The sequence below is a fragment of the Dipodomys ordii genome, unplaced genomic scaffold (assembly GCF_000151885.1).
Source record: "Dipodomys ordii isolate 6190 unplaced genomic scaffold, Dord_2.0 Scaffold32, whole genome shotgun sequence".
Classification (NCBI taxonomy): Eukaryota; Metazoa; Chordata; class Mammalia; order Rodentia; family Heteromyidae; genus Dipodomys; species Dipodomys ordii.
In genome coordinates, this window is record NW_012267248.1 from 569,962 (window position 1) to 593,380 (window position 23,419).

The 23,419-nt window shown below is 41.6% G+C and overlaps 1 protein-coding gene across 2 annotated transcripts in view; it reads left to right on the plus strand.

The window, feature by feature from the left end:
- The window catches only part of Dusp22 (dual specificity phosphatase 22), a 66,624-nt gene extending 49,464 nt beyond the window's left edge, over positions 1-17,160 (plus strand). Inside the window, exons 5-8 of one of the 2 annotated variants that reach the window (XM_013016713.1) lie at positions 11,208-11,282; positions 13,517-13,688; positions 14,466-14,538; positions 16,661-17,160. In XM_013016713.1, the coding sequence (XP_012872167.1) occupies positions 11,208-11,282; positions 13,517-13,688; positions 14,466-14,538; positions 16,661-16,707 (367 nt within the window). In that variant the 3' untranslated portion in view covers positions 16,708-17,160. Of the gene's footprint in view, positions 1-11,207; positions 11,283-13,516; positions 13,689-14,465; positions 15,113-16,660 lie in introns of those variants that run through there. The other variant, XM_013016712.1, reaches the window with a different exon arrangement.
- Positions 17,161-23,419: the final 6,259 nt, after the last annotated feature.

Sequence of the window (23,419 nt, forward strand, 5' to 3'; positions counted from 1 at the left end):
ACTGTCAAACCACCACAGTAATCATGTGAATGGAGATGGATAGGCCAGGACCATGGAGGCTGATGGCAGTTACAACCATAATGTTTGCCCTTACTGTCCAGGAGTAGCCCAGAGAGACTGTGTGGTAAAGAAAACTTTTGCTAAAGCCTGGATTTGCTTACAGGCTGACAGCCTAAGAGTAGATTAGCTACTATGTATATACTTCACTCATCACAGCTTCAGATTCTCAGACTGGTATGTGCTACACACTTGGGGTAGGGAAAGAGAGGTTAAGACACACTAGCCCTCCTACAGTCACATATTCTTGCAGTTTGTTAGGAGTTTTGTATCCTGGTGTGTTCGGAAAATTGGGAATAGCAGCCTTGTCAGAATTTATCCGTCATGGCTCTCAAATATGGTGCTTACTAATCCTGCAGGTCATTAGTACAGGCTGCATACTTGTGTTTCCTAGCCCAAGTGACCTGCCTCTTTGATGCTGGAGTATAAGTCAAAATTTAGTTTTTACTGCTGGAGAAAAGAAATCACAGGATTTGAAGTAATTTTAAGAGGTCTGCTTGTTTGATAAAATGGGATAGAGTCAGATGGATTGATATGGCCAGAGAGGGGAGAGATGGTATAGAATTAGACTAGACAAGTGGGCAACTGGGACTGATATCTTGTATTGAAGGGTTGTTCTACACTGTCTTTTGAATATCACAGAAACATGAATCTTTAAGATTGAGGAGGGTGGAGTAGAATTCTTACTAGGAAAACAAAGTAGTAGCCTATTCTTGAAGGAAGAGAAGAAGCACTGGAGAACTTCCCTGGTTACTAGTCGTGTCAAGAAACAGAAGTGGTTGGAAGGGCATGGTCTGTACGGAAGGAAGTGAGCCACTGCCTTTCTCTGAAGACCACAGCAATCTTTTGCCCATGTTTTGATAGCTATTTTTGGAGTAGTTGCTTTGCTCTTACTTCCAACCAAGATTCTTCCATGTTACTGAACTTGTTGGCATCATTTACAATTTGATTCTATACAGGAATAAAACTGTAAATCATCCTGAGTGTTTGCTATCTGGGCAGACAGCCCCTGAGCTGCCCAACTTTGTTAGGAGCCAAGTGCCATCTCCATTGTCCATAACAATGATCTGACTTAAGCATTGAGTGGTCCTGCATTATAGACAAGTAAGCAGTAAAAGACCTGTCAGAAAATCTCAAATTAAAAAAAAAATCTGTATTCGTTGAAGTCATTTTAACCCATTACACTTCAATTCTCTCATATGCCTTGAGAATTTTAGAGGTACGTTATATGAACTTGTTAATTCTAGGCACTTTCAAAAATAGTGTATTTCTATCAAAATATACATTATGTCTTGAGAGCCATGGAATACGAACTTTAGTTTGTTATTTCAGCTCAAGAAGCCCCAGCATGGGCACCTGAACAAGATGTTCGTATGGAAGGACGAAGACAGGACATGGCAGCCTCTTTTCTGAGTTTCAGCATCTCATGGGTCAATTCAGATCTTCTGTCAAAATCAGCCCAAACACAGTTCCTCCCAGAGGAAAGAACTCCCTCATAAAGTTTAATTAGGTGTCTTCCATCTCAAATATGTAGCAGTCAATGAAAGTTTTTTGGTTTGCCTTTTAGCCCTTTTCTTGCATCTGGATGACAGTTGGGTAGGATCTCAGGTTGAAAAGGTTCTGATACTTGCAGAAGCATCATGTGCAAAGCTAAAGTGCAAAGAATGTGCTCATGCTGCTGTTTCCACTGAAGTCCTACAGCAGTAAAACTTCCTTTTTAGTTGAAAAAGGAAATCAAGTCTGTAACTCATCAAAATACAGTAACTCCTCTGTACAGCTCTTTACAATAAAAATATAAATTAAGAAAAAAAAGAAAAGGTAAGCACTTTGAAACTGGGAATCATGCTCACAGGCACATGTATGACTACTCTTTGGAGAATACTGTATTTACTCATTCATTCATGGAGATACAGTCTCATGTACCCCAGGCTGACATCAAGCCTACTCCCTGCCTCAACCCCCAATTTCTGGGATTACAGTTTACACCATACCTGGTGGAAACTTTTATTTTTAAGCCAGTTATTATGTCAGGCTTGTTTGTAAGGAAAGATCTGGGCACATAAGTGGCCATGGCTTGAAATATCTCTTGAATTTGGAACTTAGAATGTATTTTGGTTTGTGAAGAAATAGCAACCATGGTTTCCCTCATTTGTAAAAGTGGTATATGCTTAGCATAGTCCTAGCAGAGGTTCATAATAGCCCAGTAGCTATGTACATGCACCCATATAAAATGATGCTAATTGAAATTAATTCCATGAGATGGAAACGAGAGTTTTTTATTGTTGTTGTTAGTGTTATGTTTGCAGTTATTTTTTTCTCCACCCTCTCCTCTTGTTTATTCCTTGTAGTCACTGATTCTGATTTTGGCACGCTTTGTCTTGCATGTGTTTATCTGATTTGGGGAGGGGAAGGGGAGTTACAGAAACAGTGGAACTGTAATGAGCTGGGAGCCAGACCATCCATGGAAGCACAGTTAAAGGTGACAAAAGAATTTTATTTACACTAGAAAGGGGCCTGCGACTGCCTTGTCCTGGGCTATCTACCCAGAACCAAGAGCAGGCATCACCTCCAAAGCTCTAGGACAGCCTCGATCTTTATTCAAAAACCTCCTATTAGTTGGTGTGCAAACCCTCCAAACCAAACAGGCAATCTTGATCTTTATTCCTCCCTTCCTCCTTCTGTGCAGGCCTCTCACCTTCGCTCATGCCCCAGGCCTCTTGCCTTCCTGCAGGCCTCTCTGAAGGCTTCTCCCCTTCCAGCAGGCCTCTTGCCACTGCTCTCTCTTTTCTCTTTACCCCGGTCTCTCTTCTGTCCTCTTTTGTCTTCTCCACTACGATACCATACCCCCCTCCTTGGAGCACACAGACTATATATATATGCTGTGCCCCTGCCCCCAGTCCAGTGGCCATTCTCCCATTGGCCCTGCCCCAAGCTGCCTACTGTCAACTGTTCTTCCCATTGATGTAGCCCCAAGCCCAACCCCTCCTAGATGGGGGTGTGGCCTGGCCCACGGGGCAGTGACATGGTGTGGGGGTGGGCTCTGGCCCCTGCTGGTTATTATGGAACAAAGAGTGCAACAGTGATACTCACTAGGCACCATGATGGAAATGAACCTTATTACTTGGGGAGAAGGGGATTGGGGGAGGAAGAAAACAAAGGAGGGGGTAACATTGTTTGAAAATAAATGTACTCATTACCTTACTTACGTAACTGTAACCCCTCTGTATATCACCTTTACAATTAAATTAAATTAAAGAAGAAATAGTTTAGTAAACAATGTAAGTTTGATTTTACCTACTTTTTTGTAGTGTCCTTTTGAGAAGGATGGCATTTTTTTTTTGGTCAGTCGTGGGGCTTGAACTCTGGGCCTGGGTGCTGTCCCTGAGCTCTTCAGCTCAAGGCTAGCACTCTACCACTTGAGCCACAGAGCCACTTCCAGTTTTCTGAGTGGTTTATTGGAGATAAGAGTCTCATGGACTTTTCGTGCCTGGGCTGGCTATGAACCGCGATCCTCAGATCTCAGCCTCTTGAGTAACTAGGATTACAGGCATGAGCCACCGGCACACATCAGGATAGCACTTTTTAATGATGAGCATCTTAGTCCCTTTCCTGTTACTATAACAGAGCACCTGAAACAGGGAAATTCATACAATGCTGAAAGTTCAGCTACTGCATCTAGTGCATGATACTTCATGCAATGATAGAAGACATGTGCAGAAGAGAAAGAAGGGGGCCAAACTCTTGAGGCAGCTGACCCATTTCTCTGAGAAAGGCATTAACTTATTCGTGGAGGCTCTGCCCATCACCTAATTATCTCCCACCAGGTCTTTCTTCTCAGCTCTGTACTAAGGAGTTAAGGTTCAAACACATGTATTTTTGCAAGACACAATATCATGCTTTTATATTATAATCAAATGATAGAAGTTGGCAGGCAGAATGTTTTACTCTATGACATAACTCATTTAAGATTTTCTATATTTGTTGCTCACAAAATATTGGGAGCTAACAATGAATTTTCACGTTCTATACCAGCGGATGAATCAATGTGTATGGTCAGGACAAAAATATTCTTAGTGCTTTGGTAATAAAGCAAGAGAAATTACGTTTGTCAATTTGTAAAGCTTGATCTTGGCAATCCAATTTGCAACGGTATCTCTCTTTTTTTTTTTTTTCCGGTGGGTCATGGGGCTTGAAATCTGGGCCTGGGTGCTGTCCCTGAGCTCTTCAGCTCAAGATAAGCGCTATTTGCTTGAGCCATAGCAACACTAATGGGTTTTTTTTGGTGGTTAATTGGAGATAAGAGTCTCATGCCTGGGCTGGCTTTGAACTGTAATCCTCAGATCTCAGCCTCCTGAGTAGCTGGGATAACAAGCGTGAGCCACCGACACCCCGTAACAATGGTATCTCTTTAGTCTGGTCTTATAATTAAATTTCTCATGCCTAGAATTCCTCTATTCAATGACAAAATAAACTGTGAGAAACTGTACTGCTTAAGTACCAATTGTAAAAATGTTCCCCAATTTTAAATATAACACTTTATGGCCTAAATTTTTACATGTTGACCTCTGAACCAACAGGAATTCTGGCTACTTATGCTGAGCAAGAAGTTTGTAACCTTTGAGACTAACTTCTATCACCTGACAGTCAGTTGCTATAAACTATCCAGAAAGGTCAATTCTCCCCATCTGACTTTCCAGGAAATTAAAATGCAGAAACCTGGTTTGAGATAACATTAAAATAAATTTTAGCTCAGTTCCCCCAACCACCTAGCCTGGCCAAGTCAGGAAATGTAAAAGTTCAAGTTCTCAGTGTCCTAATAACCCCAGAGTCCCAATGTGGTATGTTTTGCATGATGTTGTCATAATTAGAGGCATCTCAGAGTGGGTATCAAGGGCACATATTCTGTGTACTGGAAATGGCTGATGCAGAGGTTACTGAACTACCGTTTCTGGAAATACATAAATACATACTTGCTTTCTCTCTGGACTGTTTTTTTTGGCCAGTTCTGGGGCTTGAACTCAGAGCCTGGGCACTATTCCTATCTTTTGTGTGCTAGCCTTGCACTCTACCACTTGAGCTACAATGCCAGCTTTTTCTGAGGAGTTTATTGGAGATAAGTCTCACAGACTTTGCTGCCTGGGCTGGCTTTGAACAGCAGTCCTCAGATCTCAGCTTCCTGAGTAGCTAGGATTAGTGGTATAAGCCACCATTGTTTGGCTCTCTGGACTTTTTTAAGCAAGGTATTTTTACCTCACTCCCATTGTCTTTAAATGCTTATCTCAAAGGAATTTTCTAGTATTAAGTGATGATGGAAGTGAGTGTTTTTTTAAATGTATTTCTATACTATTTGTCTAATCAAGCAAGGATTATTAAGATGTTTTGAACTTGAATAATTTAATTAAATTGTATTTGTTGTTCTTTTGTGGTATGTATTAATATTAGTATTGTGTAGCTAAATATCACTAAATGCTTCTTTTTTGTCAAGTTAAAAGTGTGTTTAAAGGCTATAGAGCCTGTAGCATTGCATCTTTATGGTAGATTCTTTGTGACATTCAATTGAACATATCTCTAAACTTCCTGAGGGTTTTTTGGGGGAGAGAAGCATTAGCAGTACAAATAACTTACATTTAAAACAACAGGAAGCTTCCTGCTTTATCCTACTGCCCTATGTTTTGGCCTATCTTTTCTTTACCTGATATTATCCTAACATCCAACTTCCTTTTTCCTTTCTCTCTTTTTTGTTTCATGGTGTGTTGTGTTGTGTTGCTTTGAGACAGGGTCTCACTATGTAGCTCAGCTGATTCAAACTCATGATTCTTCTGCCTCAGCTTCCCCAGGTACTAGAATTACAGGTTTGCAGTACCATACTCAGCTTCCCTTTCTTTATTTTTTACCTTTTCCTTTGTTTTAAAAAACAGTTTTGCAAGATCAGAACTAAATGAGCCTTGGGACTGTTGTAGTCCTGCTTCCAAATGCCTCCTGAGGACAGTGACACTCTCTTGGTCAAAGAGAATATGAGAGTATTCCAGAGAAGATGTAGTTATTTATTTCAGATGGCCCCCCTACTTAGTTCAATGACAAGTATTTTATTCTTAGGCTATGCCCCCCCTTTTTTGGTGATGAGTATTTCTTCTGTGAAATGATGTTGAACTAGGTGGTAGACAGTTGCTTCAGTTGTCTCAATCATTTTGGTTTTCTGAGTTTGCTTCTAAAATGACCTTATCTGGCAAAATAGAAAGTGTGTCAGTGATTCCCTGACATAGATGTGAGTTAGTTCTCGTGTTTAATGCTATGTGCCAATGAGAGTAACACTCTTTGTCCATATGATGAAGAATACTTCTCATTCTCCTTGCTTGGGAAAAGTGGGAGATTCCTTCACCTTCAGAGTCCCAGCTGGAAAGTAGGAAGTTTAGGGCCTGGAGGTCTAGACTAATTGTATCCCAGGAGGAAAAAGCCCCCATCACATCTTCTTTGTTTTGTTTTGTCAGTCCTTGGGCTTGAACTCAGGGCCTGGGTGCTGTTCCAAAGCATCTTTTGCTCAAGGCTAACACACTAACACTCTACCACTTGAGCTACAGCTCCAGTGCTGGTGTCCAGCATAACTTGCTCTTTTTGTTAAAAAATAAAATAAACAATAAACTCCTTTCTTGGAGTTTTATTTTTTTAACTTTTCATACACTACACATGTACACATGTCACAAGCACATACATTTGGATTCAGTTGAAGAAAAGGGTTTGTGTCTTGCTTTCCTATAGACTTTGCTGTCAACAAAACCTGGTCTGGTGCTACTAGCTTTGGGCTGAGACTGGCTGCCATTCCTGGTATCTAGATCCCTGAGCAAAGGGGTATCTCAAATCCCTGAATATGGATCACATCCTCCAAATTACAATTTTAGAACAAGAAGTACTTTAAAAATTAATAGGATGGCCTGGCTCTGATGGCTCATGCCTATAATTCTAGCTACCTTGAGATCTGAGGATTGTAGTTAGAAGCCAGTCAGCACAGGAAAGTCCATGAGACTCTTACCTTCAGTTAACTACCCCAAAAAGCTAGAAATAGAGCTATAAGTCAAATGGTAGTGTACTAGCCTTGAGCACCAAGGTTCAGGGACAATGCTCAGGTCTTGGGTTTAAGCCTCAGGACCAGCACCAATAATAATAATAATAATAACAATAATAATATCAGCCAGGTGCCAGTGACTTATTCCTATAGTGCTAGCTGAGATCTGAGGATCTTAAAACCAGCCAGGAAATCCATGAGGCTCTCATCTCAGTTAACCACCAATAAGCTGGAATTGTAGCTGTGAATCAAGTGGCAGAGCACCAGCATGGAGCAAAAAAGCTAAAGGACAGCACCTAGGCCCTGAATTCAAGCTCTAGTAGTGGCAATAAACAAAGCAAAACAACCCATGACCACCAAAGCAAAACACATTAACATCATATGGTGTGGTTTAGAAGATTCATTTGCCCTTCTTTCTGGAGATCCTAGCAGGTCTGGAAGGCCTGTCTAGTCACTGGCCCTTAGTTTTTCATGAAGAGAGGGAGAATTGCTGGCTGCCGTCAATGAGGAGGGAGAGTTTGTAATGTACTGTAGTTCCCACTTCCTTCTGGATAAGCTCACCTTATTTTCTGCAGATGAAACCTGAAACACAACTGTTTGTATGAAAGTAAGGGTTAACTGCCAACCAAATGGGAAGCAAAAAATCAGAGAACTGGTGTTCATTGAAACACCTTGTGGTGGAATGGCTTCAGATCTGTGTTTCTGCTTCAAACTGGAGTTGAGCAATAGAAGAAGCCAGGCTGTGGGTATTTCCCATTGTGGAGGAGGGAGTTAATGACCAGAGCTTGAGCTTATATCATTAGCTTCCCTGGAAATAACCCCACACACTCTCTGCAACACAGTTCTAAACCAAAGCAGCCTGGTTTCTTAGCTTTTCTTGGAAAAGGCATTTCTAGGAGTGTTTGACTTGACCTGGAGCCTGAGTAGCCTCACCTGAATTGAGTTTCATAGGAGGGGCTCTGAGCAATCTCCCTGTGGCCATCTATTCAGTGATCCTAGATTGGAACAGTAAATAGCCCTGTCACAAATTTGGCCCCTAGGTGTCTGCAGTCCTTATTCCCAAGTGAATAGGAGCTACAACCCATATGTCTTCCTGAGCTTAACTTGTTATAGACAGTCCCAGTAGCAGGAAGAACCAGAAAGGTTTGGATGGCAGAAATGGAGACTCCCACACCTCCTGAGCTCATCACACACTGCCTCGGGTTTGGATATAACCTAGCTGAATATACCCTTTTACTTTAAGGTATGGCATAACTGGCTCTTGGATGCTGATTTCCTCAAGCCTATGGTTTGCAATATTCAATGTGCATGTGTAAAAACTTACTCTGAGGCTTCAATAGAGGGACCCAACTGTTCTCTTTGTAAGATTTGATGAGTCCTTAGTACTAGCCATGTCTCAAAGATTTTCAAATCCTGTGTTAACTTAGAAGGGGCTTGCTGACTATTATATCTCTGTGGTCTTCACCATGCATTCTGGGGCCCTTTTGTTCATTCACTTGACAGTTTCATTCATTCTAGATTTGCTTTTGCTTTTCTGACTCCTGCATTCTTCCTTGCTTGCCTGTGCTCAGAAACCCAATATCCTCCAGACAGAGACTCACTAGGAGCAGTAAAATGCAGGGGCTGCAATTGGGATCCCCCTGGGCACCCTTGTGGTCCTCAGTGTGGAAGGACTAGAGGACAACAGTGTGATCCTTCTAGCCATCCCTTGAAGCTAGTCAGTCAGGATCCTAGAGTCCTAATAGCCTGTAATGGCCCTGGGATTTACGCCTGGCTCCTTCCTCTTGGCTTGTTTCCTGTGTGCAGTGACTTGCAGAAGGACAAGCTGCCCTGCATATTCATGATACAAATTGCAGGTCAGCAGCCTGTAGTACTTCTGGACTAGATGTGTTGACTCAGCATTTCTAAAATTGTCAAATTAGTTTTTAATATCAGGTAGAGCACATTTGATCATTAGTGTTAGCAGAATGTTTGTTTGATTGTTCTCAGGAAGAGATGTTTACTAGGAAGCCTTGATAAGGATTTGCTCAGGCCCAGACAACAGGGCCCTGGCTTCCTCCAGAGTCTGACCTGTCTAACTTGCTGGTCTTCCTTCCTGGGAAGTCATCTCTGTGGCACAGGCACTGATACAAACCTAGGCATGGTATTTGTAGCTTCCTTGCAAGAAACTAGAGGCAAAAACAGGTCACTTTCCCTTCATCTGGAAGGGCAGGTGTCCCTAATCTAACTCATCCTCATGCCCTTCCAGTGAAAGCCAAGGGTAGAGCTGAAGGCAAGTAGAATATTCCCAGGGCCTGGGCACTTGGCTGCCTCTAATAAAACTAGGGCAGCTGGCCATAGTTTTAATGCTTCCAGGTCAAAAACTTTCATTGCCAACTACAAACAATTGATTTTGTTTGCAAGATGGGGAGCTTTACCAGCACCAAGCTTGCCCTCTGTCTGGAGCCTTCAGATGGATGACTTGCTCAGACTGCAGTCTTCCACCTGTCAAGTTCCCCAGTACCTGCCTTACCCTTTCTTACATTCAGCTTCACTCCTGGAGCTTATATTCTGAAGTCTCAGTATTCACATTTTAAATATAAATGCCTTCTTGCCTACTATTACCAGTCAGTGTTTGGGCAATTCTCCAAGCCACTTTCTATGTTTGCCTCTGAGAAAGTTATCAGAAGTTGATGCTGTAGTATCCTGTTAGCTAGAGACTTTGGAGATTAGTCTGGAGCCCTTGGGATGGGCTGCTTGGCCCTACTACTCATGGCAACACTTGTGCTTGGAACAGTATATTGGTGTATGTTACATATGCATGTATCACACATTTTTCTTCCACCTCTTCCCTATCTCACTCTCACTGAGCACCTCTAGGAAAGCTATTGATTTTCTTCTACGATCCATCTCTAGGGTGAGTTTTGATGCTATACATGAGCTTCTTGGTCTGAATCCAGGGTATTGGCTACTTGCTAAGCAAGTGCTCTACCACCTGAGCTTTGCCACCATTCTAATTCACTTTCTATTCCCTCTGCAATCAGAAACTACATGATTGCCTTGAAACATATCTGAATCTCTCATAAATGGCCAGTATTCAATCAGTGTTCAAAGGGAAATGAATTTAGTGTATGACAGCATTTGGTATTTTTAAGCCTTAGAGGCCATCTGTAGGTACAGTTTATGAAAGAAGCAAGTCTTGTATCCCCTCAGTCCCCACATTTAATTCACAAACCACTCCAGAATTCTGTCCAATTGGTATGGGGCATATAGCTGCCTAGGAATTAAACAAAGTAGAGCTTCAATCCTTCTTAGGTCTGTTCTCAAGTGACCAGGCATGTGAACTTGGTCTCTGAAAAATAGCTCCATAAGGAGCAGCCTATGGGTGCAAGTAAGGTTTTATAGGTAGGCTTTCTCTAGATAGCTATGGGCTGAAGAAATGACCGGAGAAAGGGGTGGCCCCCCAAAACAAAGGATCTAAAGAAGAGAAAGGATCACATGGCATTCGTGTCATATTCAGGACTTCAGAGTTTGCAAAGCATATTGGCCTCAGATAGCCTAGAAGGTATTATTCCTACTTTCTGAGTTGCCCTTCTTAGGCCATACTTAGTAGCAGAACAGGGATTGGAGCTGAAATTTCCATTGTTCTCTAGTGGCATGCAGAGAAGACCTACAGAGTCCAGGGAGATGATTGTGGAAAAATGCTTGTAGGCTTTTCAGTTAGTCAGAAGTAAACTCAGGAAGCAAGCACACACAATAAGAACTTCATGGGGTCACTGGCTATGCAACGTTCACAGCTGGTATGAGGGTCCCAGTATGTGCTATTGATCACACTGAACAAGGGTAGGAACCACCATTTTCTACATAGAGAGAACCATATGCTTCAGGGATGGCTTGCAGAGAAGTTACAAAAAATTCTGGATAATTGGAGATCTTACCAAACTTCAGCATGCTTGTGACCAAGATCAAGGCTGAGGCAATTCCAGACAGACAGAGTGACTGAACATTGAAGGGATGGGACTTTTGTGACCTTAGAAACCTTAGGTAAATTTCTCTTTTTGTTGTTTGTTGAATAAAGGATGACACTTTTTTGTTTTTCTTCCTGTGCTAGAACAAGACATTTCAAAGAAAGTATTAAATTTATTCATGAATGCCGGCTCCAAGGCGAGGGCTGTCTTGTGCACTGGTACGTATGTCTTTTGTTGGATACCTTAGCATGTTGTGGTCAGCTTGAATTCCATCAGTGTCTTTCTATATGGTGGTTCATTATTATATCTCTTACTCATTTTCTCTGAACTCTGAATCTCAAATATACATTCAACCTGTGCCCTGCTATGTGTTAGTCTTTTTTTTTTCAGGGTAGGAGGGAGCATTGTTGTTGAAAGAAACTTAGTTGTTTTGCTTTTATTTTGTTTTTTTTCCTTCACTCACTTCTAGGATATCTGGAAGGTAGGACAACAGATGCTGTCCTTTGCTGGCTTGTCTCTTAACATTTCATCTGAATAGCATGCCAACCTCAGTGGTTTTCAAAGCTCCCCCCCCCCTTTCTAGAAAGTTTAGATTGCAATTGTGGGTGTTTAGCAAGGCATTACTGTAACCAAAATAAACATTTCTTGGACACTTCAGATTGAGGTTTTCTTTATTCTTGCCTTTTTTGTTTTGACTCACTCTACAAAGATTCTTAGAATTAACATACACATTGTATTCAGTATTATAAGTAATCTAGAGTATCATAGGTACATCAAATAAGTATAGGTATCATATGTCATCGGCATATCAAATACTATGCTGTTTTGTATAAGGACTTACTTGAGCATATGTGAATTTTGCTATCTGCAAATGAATGCTGAAACTCATATCCAGTGGATACCTGTGGACAAACGACACACACACACACACACACACACACACACACACACAGTGAAAAGTCATAGTTAATCCAGGGATAATCTAAAACTCTTGCTTTTTGTATGGTGAATGGTGAACACAGCACATAAGTTCTCATTTGTATTACAGCTAGTAATCATACTAATAGGTTGGCTAATTTGCCTAGGGAATTAGTAGTCAATGTTCTAGATCTGTGGTCTGGTCATTCTCCTCTTCAATGTGGTGTATCATTTATTAACTGAAAATATAATTCTCTCTTGACTCCCCCAAAGAAGCCATCCCTGCAACAAAGCTGGGATGCTGCTGCTCAGACTGGGGGTAGCTCTGCCAGAGAAGCCAGTTAGGAAAGCTTGGCTATGAGATATCTCAATACCTTTAAGAGAAGTGTTCTGCAAATTTATATGACTTTGAAAGTAGTTTGTTTTCTTACATTTCACAGTATAAAAGAGTGAGAAATGTAAATACAAATGTAGGTTTTCAGCCTTCATTTAGATTGGGTTTAAAGTTTCTTGGTGATACAGGCAAAGACAGTTGAAATGGAAGGAGCTCTACAATTCTAACCCCTGGTTTTTCCAGGTCCCTGGTGAATTCGCATGTCCAGGGCTTCAGCCTACAGGGGGATGTATTTTTGAAAACTCTCTTGGGGTTTCTCATAAAAAGCCCTGATGAAGAGCCAATACTGCAAGTAAGGTTTTTATTTATTATCATCATTATCAGAATTCATCTCTCATACAGTTGTATATATCTGAAGATAAGGCTTCTCGAAAAATGATACGTTTACTGAACTTCCTCATCTTAAACCATTGCTAGAACAATCCATGTGTGAAGAGCCACAGCCTTTCTGTGACTTTTCTTAATTTGCATATGCATTTAAAACTGGTCTCCTTATTCAGCATGATAGAGATAACTAACGGTTATTATTCTGCATGCATCACCCAGACCCCAGGTCTCAGGGCTCATGCAGTAGGCCTGCTCTGCTGCTCTCCACTATTATGTTGAAACACACACACACACAGAAACACACACACCTCCATTACCACACCCCACATACAAATAAGATTTGGCAAGGACTGCTAAGATTTCTCATGGACTTAAAAATTATAGGTGTAGCCATCATACAAAGTAGCTAAGAGACTCTTTAAATGTGTTAGGATATGAATGAGACTGTTGTTGCATCTATCTTGAAAGCCTCACATCTCATGAGTGTAATTCAGTTATTGTCTAAGACATGGAATCTTCTCAGAAGGGCTCAGGGGCAATGTAAAGTCAGAAAGCAGAAGTGTCTAGACCCACTCTGTATAAAATGAAAGAAAAATGAAGCTAAAATACCTAAAAGTTGCCTGAGATCCTGTCATCTCAAGTAAAGGGAAATGTTGTGTTTCTGAGTGATTTCTTGGTAAGTGCTTGCCTTTGCCCCCACATAATGCAAGGCAGGAAAACTCTAAAATGATATCCTCCAAGTTCCCTTCCCCAAATGAAGTGGGAAAACTAGTGTCAAAACTGTCTTTGTACATGGCTGTCTTGGTTCTGCAGCCTGGCTGGAGTCTCCAGGAGTGTGACGCTGGTGATTGCATACATTATGGTTGTCACTGATTTTGGCTGGGAGGATGCCCTACATACTGTGCGTGCAGGGAGGTCCTGTGCCAACCCCAACCTGGGCTTCCAGAGGCAGCTCGAGGAGTTTGAGAAGTGTGAAGTACAACAGGTAAGCAGTCCTCAGTGGCCTTTCTGTGCTGGAAGCTGCTCGTTGGTCATGGCCTCAGTTCTTCAAAATCTTGGTGTTTGGGAAAGAAAAGACTCATAGAGGACATTGAGTCTAAGAATACCCACCTATATCTTGAAAGGAATTGCCACCACACCTGTGTGCCCCAACTATAGCCACAAGATCTTACCTTTTGCCATTTTCCTTTTGCCTAGTACTCCAGATCTACTTGTCCCTCTCCCTTTATGCAAAGTACCATTTTGTTGATTTGGCTTACTTTCTACTTTTTTATCTTTTTGTTTTGCTTTGAGTTCATTTAAACCTAGTCTGATAAAACCTTAATAATGTAACCCAAAATTTTATACTTGGAGGAAGACAAGTTTATTATCTTTGTAAAACTATTTTAAATTGTAGAAGGTTTCTTCATGCTTCCTCCCAGACTCCTCTAATCAATCCTGGTTGCCATAGATGACACATGGACACATTTTCTGGCATCTGTCATGGAAGGAACCCTTAGTATTAGACTGTGACTACTCCAAAGCTGCCAGACAGGTGCATTTTGGGGGCTTATTTTATGTCCTTGGGCCAAAGCCCTGAAAGAGCATGTATTTCTCTAAGCTTGATACTGACTAGGTATACACAGAGTTGGCATCACCCATTGCTCTTTAATTTCCATGTGTGGCAACATCTCTACAATTAACTGAATATAGGTATATTATTACTGAATATAGGTGAATATATATGTGTATAACATTTTGGATTTGTTTCCAACTTCTGCAGTATCGGCAGTGGTTGAAAGAAGAATATGGGGAGAGCCCTTTGCGGGATGCAGAAGAAGCCAAAAATATTCTGGGTAAATATAAAGAGCAAGGGCATATGGAATCCCAGCCTGGTGCCAGGAGGTGGAGCAGCTTTTCCACCCTGCCTTCTATGGCCTACAATAATTACACAACAGAGACCTAACACAGAGGGATCTGGTGTCTGCCTTCCTGCCTACTGCTGGTCTTCCGTGCTACCTAAGAGCCATGTGCTGGTGTGCTGGTTTGCTGGCTGCTGCCTCCAAAGATGGCAAAGGGAGATGGAATGCTCAGGGCTCCTTCCCCCGTGACCTGACTAAATCCTCCATCAGACCCCTTCACTCTGTCCATGTTTACCCTGATGGCCTCACCTGAGCTTGCTACGCCTGGGATATTACTGGGAAGCTATACGCCACCGTGAGTGAGTTTGTGTGTGTGTGTGTGTGTGTGTGTGTGTGTGAGAGAGAGAGAGAGAGAGAGTGTGTCTGCATGTGAACACATGCATATGCATGTTTGGGCAACTATGGTTAGCATGTATGAACATGTAAAAAAATAGACTCATGGGTACATTGTGAGAGAGTAGATTTATTTTGTTGGAAGTCATAAAATCCATGCTGCCAAGATTGGTGTGACCACCTGTTTTATTGTGAGAGAGTAGATTTATTTTGTTGGAAGTCATAAAATCCATGCTGCCAAGATTGGTGTGACCACCTGTTTTATTTAACTCCTCATGGAAGGCATTTGAATTTCACTTCTGGAAAGCTTCTTGCCAAGTAGCAGTTATACCTGTGAGCAGACAGTGAGAAGAACTCAGGGGCAGGAATAGCTGAAAGCAGTGGCCTTTTAGAGAAGGAGGGTAATCTGTAGGGAAAGGAGGCCTGAGGCCCTTCCTAAAAGGGGAGTGTTTCCAGGTTCCCTGGGAGGCTGTGAGTATTGGACAGGAGAAGATATTCTAAGCATTCCCTTAGGCTTAGCATTAAGTGCACAGGCCTTGGACTTCCTGCAGCCTCAATCCAGGCCTCTTTTCAACCCAGCATGTCCCTGAGTTCTACTCAATGTCTGTCTCAACTGTGTTTGAATTCCATGATGAGCAGGAGAACTTCAGCCAAAATTGGCCTGAACCAGAGGGTCCATCCTGGCTCCTCTATCCAGTTTCATGCACCCCACCCAGTCCCTGCCCCAGCCTCTTGTTATTCTCACTTGGCAGGGCTTCTTCTTGAGGTTTGCATGTACCTGTAGGAATATGGGGTGGGGTGGGAGAACATTGATTAAACACTGTAGCAGTTACATTCTAAAATGCCTGACCATGTACTAAGCTCCTCTTCGATGTATGCTATGGATTTGTTCTTTGATCTCAGCTACCTCATTGTTTTTGAAAGGTAGGGTTTGTTATTGTGCTGGTCAACTCTGCCTCATGGCTGATAATATTTGGTCATAACTTTTATTAAAGCTCAAGGGGAAAAGTCATTATCATTGAACTATTTAGTTTCTGATTGGGCTCCCATACATAGTGCGTTCTGGTGGGTAAAAATCTACAATTCAGCCATCAGAGCATCTGGTTTGCAATTTGGAGTAGTAGACATTCTGAGATGCTGTGCACATTTCAGTGGTCCAGTCCTTTATAATAATTTAAATTTCTTAAGCACAGAGCACCCCATGAAAAAAAATATTCTCAACTTCTCTGTGAAAAGATGTTGTAACCTGGTTTCTCTGAATTCTACCACTCAAAGAGCTCCTGAGTGAAAAGCAATTTTCCCACACAAAGAGGGCATCAAAGGCACACTCCTTAGAAGACCAGAGAAAATGCAGTTACCAACTCTGCATAAGTGTAAGGCCCTGTATAAATGATGAACAAGAAAGAGAAATGTGGCCTTAAAATTATTGATCTTCAGCAAAAACAGTTTTCTTATAAAGTACATTTCCCTTAATCCAAAAAGAAATTGAAATATGCTAGCTAAAGAATTATTTAGAGGGGCCAACAGTAGTAAACTATTTGCTTAACATACACAAAGTTCCAGGTTCCATCTCCAACACTGCAAAAAATAATGAGAAAAAAACATGTTTGGAATATTAGAATGAATACTTAAATCTACATGTGCATTTATGAACAACTATATGTATTTCTGTAAGTTTTGAAATGTTTTAATTTTTGTTGCCAGAAGTGTTCTTTCTCCACAGCCACCCCAGGAATTCTGAAGTACTGGTCCTTTCTCAGAAGACTGTAATGTACCTGGAGTTTCTGAAATATTGCAAAGTTCAGACTGTGCTGCCAAAAAGAAAATCCACTTAGAGTTTATTTTTAAGTTACCAGTAGTGATTTGTAAACTTTTGTTCATTTCAAACTGAATATATGTATAAATCATGTTGTATTGTATTGAGAATTGATAGCAAGAGCAAATATTTTACCTTAACTCCTCTGCCCTGACAGAGACTCTAGAATAATCTTGAGAGCCCTGCTATACTGTTTAATTTACTGTTTAGCAATCACAGTTGCTTCTCATAAACCCAAGGAATAAGCCAACACTTACAGATTGTGTTGATGTGAAGTCTACTCTCATGGTCTTCAGTCTCCCAGCTCAGGAAATATCTCTTGGTATATTTATTACCATGGTTTACACTCTCCATGGGGAATATACCGAATGCTATGTGTTTTTGTTAATAAAGGGCAACTTCATTAACATTGTGTAGTGTATTCTTCAGTGGGTAAGGTAAGAAGGCTTCATGCATTTCTCTCTATGAAGGACCACAAAGAAATACTTCAACTGCTCCTGGTCTTGGCCTAGAGTCTGTGCTTACCTCCAGAAGACAGTACAAGTACATGCTATGAATGGCACACTAATATTTCCATGATAGAAAAATTATCCTTGGGGCTGAGGATATAGCTCTGTGGAGAGTTTCTGCTTAGCATGCTTCTTCATACTATACACTAAAAGAAATTTGATCTTCAGTATCAGTTAAAAGAAGCTCTGATATTGAAGTTATGTTTTCTTAAACAAAGTGAACACTAAATATTTGACATCCTTAGAATTGGCTACATTCAATGAGGAATACACAAGCACTGGTGTTCCAAAAACATTTGTCCCATTACTGAAGAGAGTTATTCTAACTCTATATTCAGCTTTTTATATAAGAGAAAAGAAACTGATTTGAATAGCAATTTGATTTGAGACCATTTACTAAATTTTCCTTTTGTAAATATGGTGCAGGATAAGTTTGGCTTGAAGGGAAGATAGGTAGACTCAGGGGCTGATAAACATGGACTCTGACTATAGATAGAAGGCTTAACATGAATTTATTTCTAATTTCTAGGTGTTCCTGGCATTACTCAGGGAAGGTAGAAAAGAACCCTCTGTGCTGGCAGCTTTACCAGTAGACATGGGGATGAGTGCATTTTAGGCCACAAAACCACATAGAGCATGAAAGTATGTATTCTGACTGGACAAGTGAACCTGAGTGTGACAGGTACCCCTCTTGTAGTACCTGTGCATTTTCCATGTTTGCTAGATGAGGAGTATTGAGCATATCTCCCAATCCCATATGTAGGGATATTCTTAAGGAGAGGGTGGCACATTCCCAGTGGTCTCAGGAGGACCTTTCTGTGTACACAGGGCAGGCACACAGCAGGTAAAGAGGTCATGTACTCAGTCCCAATGCATCAAGGCCATCCTTCCTCACAGTCCTTGCTGTCCTTTCTCATTAACAGGACTACATCTGACACCAGCACTCATGTAATCACTGTGTGGCACTCTACAATATAAACTGTCATTCAGGTTTCTAAACTCGTGGAGAAGGAACTCTTTCACTCAACTCAGAAGGGCCAAGAAGTATACTTCACATTAAAACTGTCAGTTCTGTCAGAGGCTCACCTGCTGAGTCTCTGAATACTGAATCAGTGGGCAAAGAGGGTTGGGGGCTTCTGTCGGTGGCTAATGGTGCTCAGCCAAGTTGCCCTTTTGTCCTGCCAGGGGAAAGCCAGACCCACAACAACATCAGCATGACAGCTGACATCTAATGGTAAAAAAAAAAAAAAAAAAAAACAGTGCCTGGCCTTTATCTAAAAGATCCTGTGCATTCTAAGGTGGAAATACTTAGACATTAGGAGCCCCAGTCTTTTTCTGTCCATAACCAGAACAGGTGCTTGTCACTCACACTAGGTGTATACAGTAGAGGACTCCATACCTTCCTTGAGAGTAGGGAGGGCTTGGTTTGATACAATGAGGTGGCAGTTCCTTAAGCTGGTTTCCATTCTAGCCTGAAACTTGACATCTCTGTTCCTAAAGGAGAAAACTCAACTGAGTCACTGTTTCTCTCTCTTTATCCAGTCACTCACCTGATGGATCTGAACTTCACCACAGCAGAGGCTATGAGAATCTAGCCACTGCTAGTTTCTGATTTTCAGAAAGATGGAAATGGTAAGGCAATTAGGAAAACTGGCCATTACAGAACAGTATGGAAGGACCATTAACAGCTGCCCCTGCTGCCTTTTGAGGAAGTTTAAGGAACAGCATCTTGGTAACATTTCACTTGAGATTTGAAGCCTAAATCAGAATCTGTGGAGAGGACAGCATAGTCAGCATGGGTTCTGAATGTAGGTGAGGTTGGAAGCATTAGAGAGCTCAGTGTTAGAGGTCACATGTCACTGTGTAAGAGTAGGGTAAGACATGGAGTGTGGGAACAATGGAAAGTGGTGCTGACAAGGCTGCAAACAGCAAAGACCTAGCCAACAGGTTGTCCTATAGATAACATTGTTTCCCTGAAATTCTTGGGACTAGAAGTGTTTAGGATTTGGGATTGGGGGGGTGGATGTTTGCATATGTATCATGAGTTATCCTAGTGATAAAACCCAATATATAAGCCTAAAATTCTTCATATTCTTCATATACACTTTAAACATACATGTACACTGAGCCTGAACATAATTTTATATAGTATTGTTTGTTAAACAAGTTTTTTCTTGTGAAAATACTGTACAGAAGGGTTATAATCACATGAGTAAGGTAATGAGTACGTTTCTTATCAAGCATTGTTGCCTCCTCCTTTGTTTTTCCCCTACCATCCCTTCCTTCTCATCTCCACAACTATGCATCTGTTTCCACTGTCACATGAAGTCAAGTTCACTTGTGAAAATATCAGCATTCAAATTGTTGGATTTTTGAAATACTTTGAATTGCATATTTTGTGTTTAACATACAGTTTCAAACAGTTTTTATTTGCTAAGGTCCTGGTTATACATAAACTAGTGTATTTCTTATACCATCCCAATCAAGCCCAGTGAGATAAGGCCCTTTGCCTTGATTATTGAGCTGAGACCCTTCATGAAGTGCCAAGTGGTGTGTGGGTACTGTGCTGTGGTTACTGCAGGAGTGCACTGAACAGTGCTGAGTAGACTGGTGGGTGTTCTATGTGCCAGGGGGAAAGGCTTCCTTGGGTGTCCATTGAGAATGGGGGTTCAAGATGGTTGTTGGGAGGCATCTGTTAACACTGTCAGGTAAGAAAAGGTGGCACTTTGAGTCAGACATGGAAATAACTGCCAAGCAGGCAAATGGAGTTGAAGGAAGGAGACTTGGGAGGAACAAGAAGTCATTGATAGTGACTGAGTAAATGTGAGAGAATAAGGGCTTAAGAACCTGTCTGTTCTCTGGGCTCTTGTTGCCATCACCATAGTTCTTTTGTCTCTGTGCCTCCCTGTCCTGTATGGCAGTATATGCCTGAATCATACTAAGGTTAGATTTAAAGGAAATGCTGGAGAAGGATTGGCTGGGTCCCAGACCTCAGGGTACCAAGGAGGCTTATCCCCATTTTGTAGCCAGAGTTCAGAATAAATTCCCAAGTTGCCCAGAGACCAGAATCATGACATTTCATGTCACATATAAACCTCTAATTTCCTTATTTACTGAAAGGGAGACTATAATAGGATTTCCAAAGACTAACTTATCCCCTGGCCAGGCTATGGATCCTTCTCTCATCAGAACTTTGGGAAAATCTGTTTAGTCCTTGGACAGTAGGCTGTGAACATGGACAGTCAGCACATGAGTTTGAGGGCTGGGGCCTTTTTCCTGACCAGATGCATCCCCTGGCATGAATGCTCTTGTCATGTAAGGCCATGTATTGCCCCCTGTTCTGGCCTTTATCTGGCTGGACAGGGCTGATTATGCCATAAAACCTCCTTTCTGGATCCATCCCCATTCCAGCTACACCTGCTTACAAACTCTCCTAGCCCAAGGTGATTCTTTGACTTAAGTCAGAGCACCTTCCTTAAAAGTGGACATGTTTTGCTTTTCCCTAAAGAGGGAATAATGCAAGTAGCTTTTTAAATTTTTGAGTACTGATTCTTTATATCTAGTTTCTCCCTTATCAGGAGCCCTATTTCAATTCTTGAAGATACCTAGTGTCAGTCATTCACACAGACAACAACTATGAAGTCTGGTGATTGAAGGGGTTTTTTTTTTGGTTTATTTTTGTTTTTTGTTTGTGTGTGTGTGTATGTGTGTGTGTATGTGTGTGTGTGCATAGACACGATGTTTTGTTTTTAAATTTTTATTTAAAATTATTTCTTAGCTCCCAGGAAGTCATATCACCCATGTCTGGAAGCCTGCCAAGCTCAGACACCTGGACCCTTAGGAAGGTAAAGGCATCTGGTACTTGGCACTAACAGAAGTATCTAAACTTATATCTCATAGCCAGAGGTGGTCACCAAGTGCCACTCTGCATGCAGTCTCATGGAAATAGAGAACGTATGGAGACTCTCACCCCTTCCATCCTACATTATATGGTTCCTCCCATCCTGACCCTGAGTTACTAATTTTATTAAGAATGCACTTTCAACACTCTTGTATTTATATATGTACTTAACAAGAAGTCACCGACTGTGCAGGGTGGTTCCTCTTCCCTTTCCTTTCTATTGCCCAAAGGAGAAAATATAAAGAAAGAAACTTCCTTTGACTTTTCACTTGCAAACTTCATTCCCTCCTCCATGAAATGGAATCTCCTGATCCCCATATGCACTAGAACATATGACCCATCATGTGTCCTAATAACTAGAACATCATTATTTCAGCATCATTTCTGCCAGTATCATAATTAGTATCCTCTTGCAGCTCAGAGTCACCAGCTGAAATTAACATCTGACAAATGCTTTGCAAGTGCTGAGCCCCAGTCTCTATCCATCATGGGAAAGAGTTGCTGGTGCATGTTTGAACATCTGCAGGTTTGGGTTTATTTTGACTCCACATTGCTATGCAAACGGTTGGTCATAAGAGTGAATAGTTTACAGTTATCCTTCCTGAAGCTTCTAGTTCAGTTATTAGACTTTGGTTGTCCAAGAGCTATTTTAGAAGGTACCTGAAAGTACAGGTCCTTTAGTATGCTAATTGCAGGAGAGGGTGCTGATTGTTGAATTAGGAGTCAGTTTAGCAGGAGAGACATTTGGATTGCATCATTCTGGACTTATACTGGGTCTGATTTTTAAAACTAGGTGGTAGGAATTGAAGGGACAGTTGATTTGTCTAATGATTCCTCCAAGGAATCATGCCATGAGGGACATTGTTTGGGAACAGTATTGATCATATAATCTGCCTTATGAAGGAACAACAGCAGTTTACAGTTTACCTGCCAACAGCCATTCAGGATGCACTTTAGTGACATGTGGCATTTGTGTCGAAGACATGCCAGAGATAGGACAATGGCCTAGTCCTCTGAGTCTACTTTCTGGCCCTGACTTCAGCCTCTGCTCCCATCCCTAAGAGCAGCCAAGCAGGCACAAACAGGAACCAGACTTCCTTGTGAGCAGGTTTGCTATGTGTTGGCAGCTCTGGGTTTCCCCCAAAACATTGGTGAGAAGCCTTTTTTGGAAAATAAAAATCAGAGGTCTGTTCCATGTACAACAGAAAAAAAATGTCACCTTCTTCTTTGCAAAGGGTGTGACCTTCATAGGCAGTGATAGACTTCCTTAGATCTCAAGTCTCAAAAGAAACTGTAAGGTGCTAGAAGTCATGTACTAGAGGCTAGGATTCTCCTGGTTTTGTGTTAAGCCACAGTAAAGTGGTGCTAGAAAGAAGATAGGAAAGTAAAAGGAAAGAGGAATATTGCTCAATTGTTGGCAGGGGTTTTTGGCAGATTCAACTGTGTCCATGAGGGGTGCTGTGGGATGGGCTAAAAACACTTTACACCTTGATAGTCACTCTCCACAACAAAAGCCTCCTCCATTCTGGCAGAGCCCTTCCCATCATCCTACTGTTGTCTCTAGGCATAGGAGGTATGGCTCCTGGCAATACATGTCAAAGTAGATGGGGTTCTTTAGCAGATGAGAGTCCCAACATCTTGGTGGTGACCAGGGTAGCCACAAAGCACGCCACTGAGATCTGGTTCAGATGAGAACCACATTTGTGTCAAGTTCTCTGGAATTTTGTCCTGGTTCTCTGGAATACCTTGGGGAAATTCTAGAGGAGGCATACCTTGGGGGAAATTCTAGTGGAATCAACCCACACATGTGGGGAGCTCCTCCAGCCTACCATAAAAAGAAACTTCCTATTATGAAAGGAGCCAGAGTGCACTGTCTAGTGACACAATGATGTGTCCAAAGCCAGCTTTCCAGATAGTGTTTTGAAGTACTTGGCACCTTCTGATCCCAAAAGTCCTACCATCTAGATGTCATGGCAGTCACTAAAACAAAGCCAACTGTTACAAAATGCTTCATGTATCATTGGAGCAGATGAAGAACCACAGACATATGAAGAAATCAAATTCTAACTTCTCAGACAGAGACCAAGTCAGGACTAGAATGTAGGCAGTATTGAACTGCTAGCTAGCTAGATGTTCCTCAAACTCCTCCAGTCTTGAAATGCCCATACTACCTATATGGAAAGCAGAACTAACGAAATGGTAGCAGTGGAGCTGCTGCAAAAGATGCCTCCAGCAGGAATTCAGAATTGCCTGCAG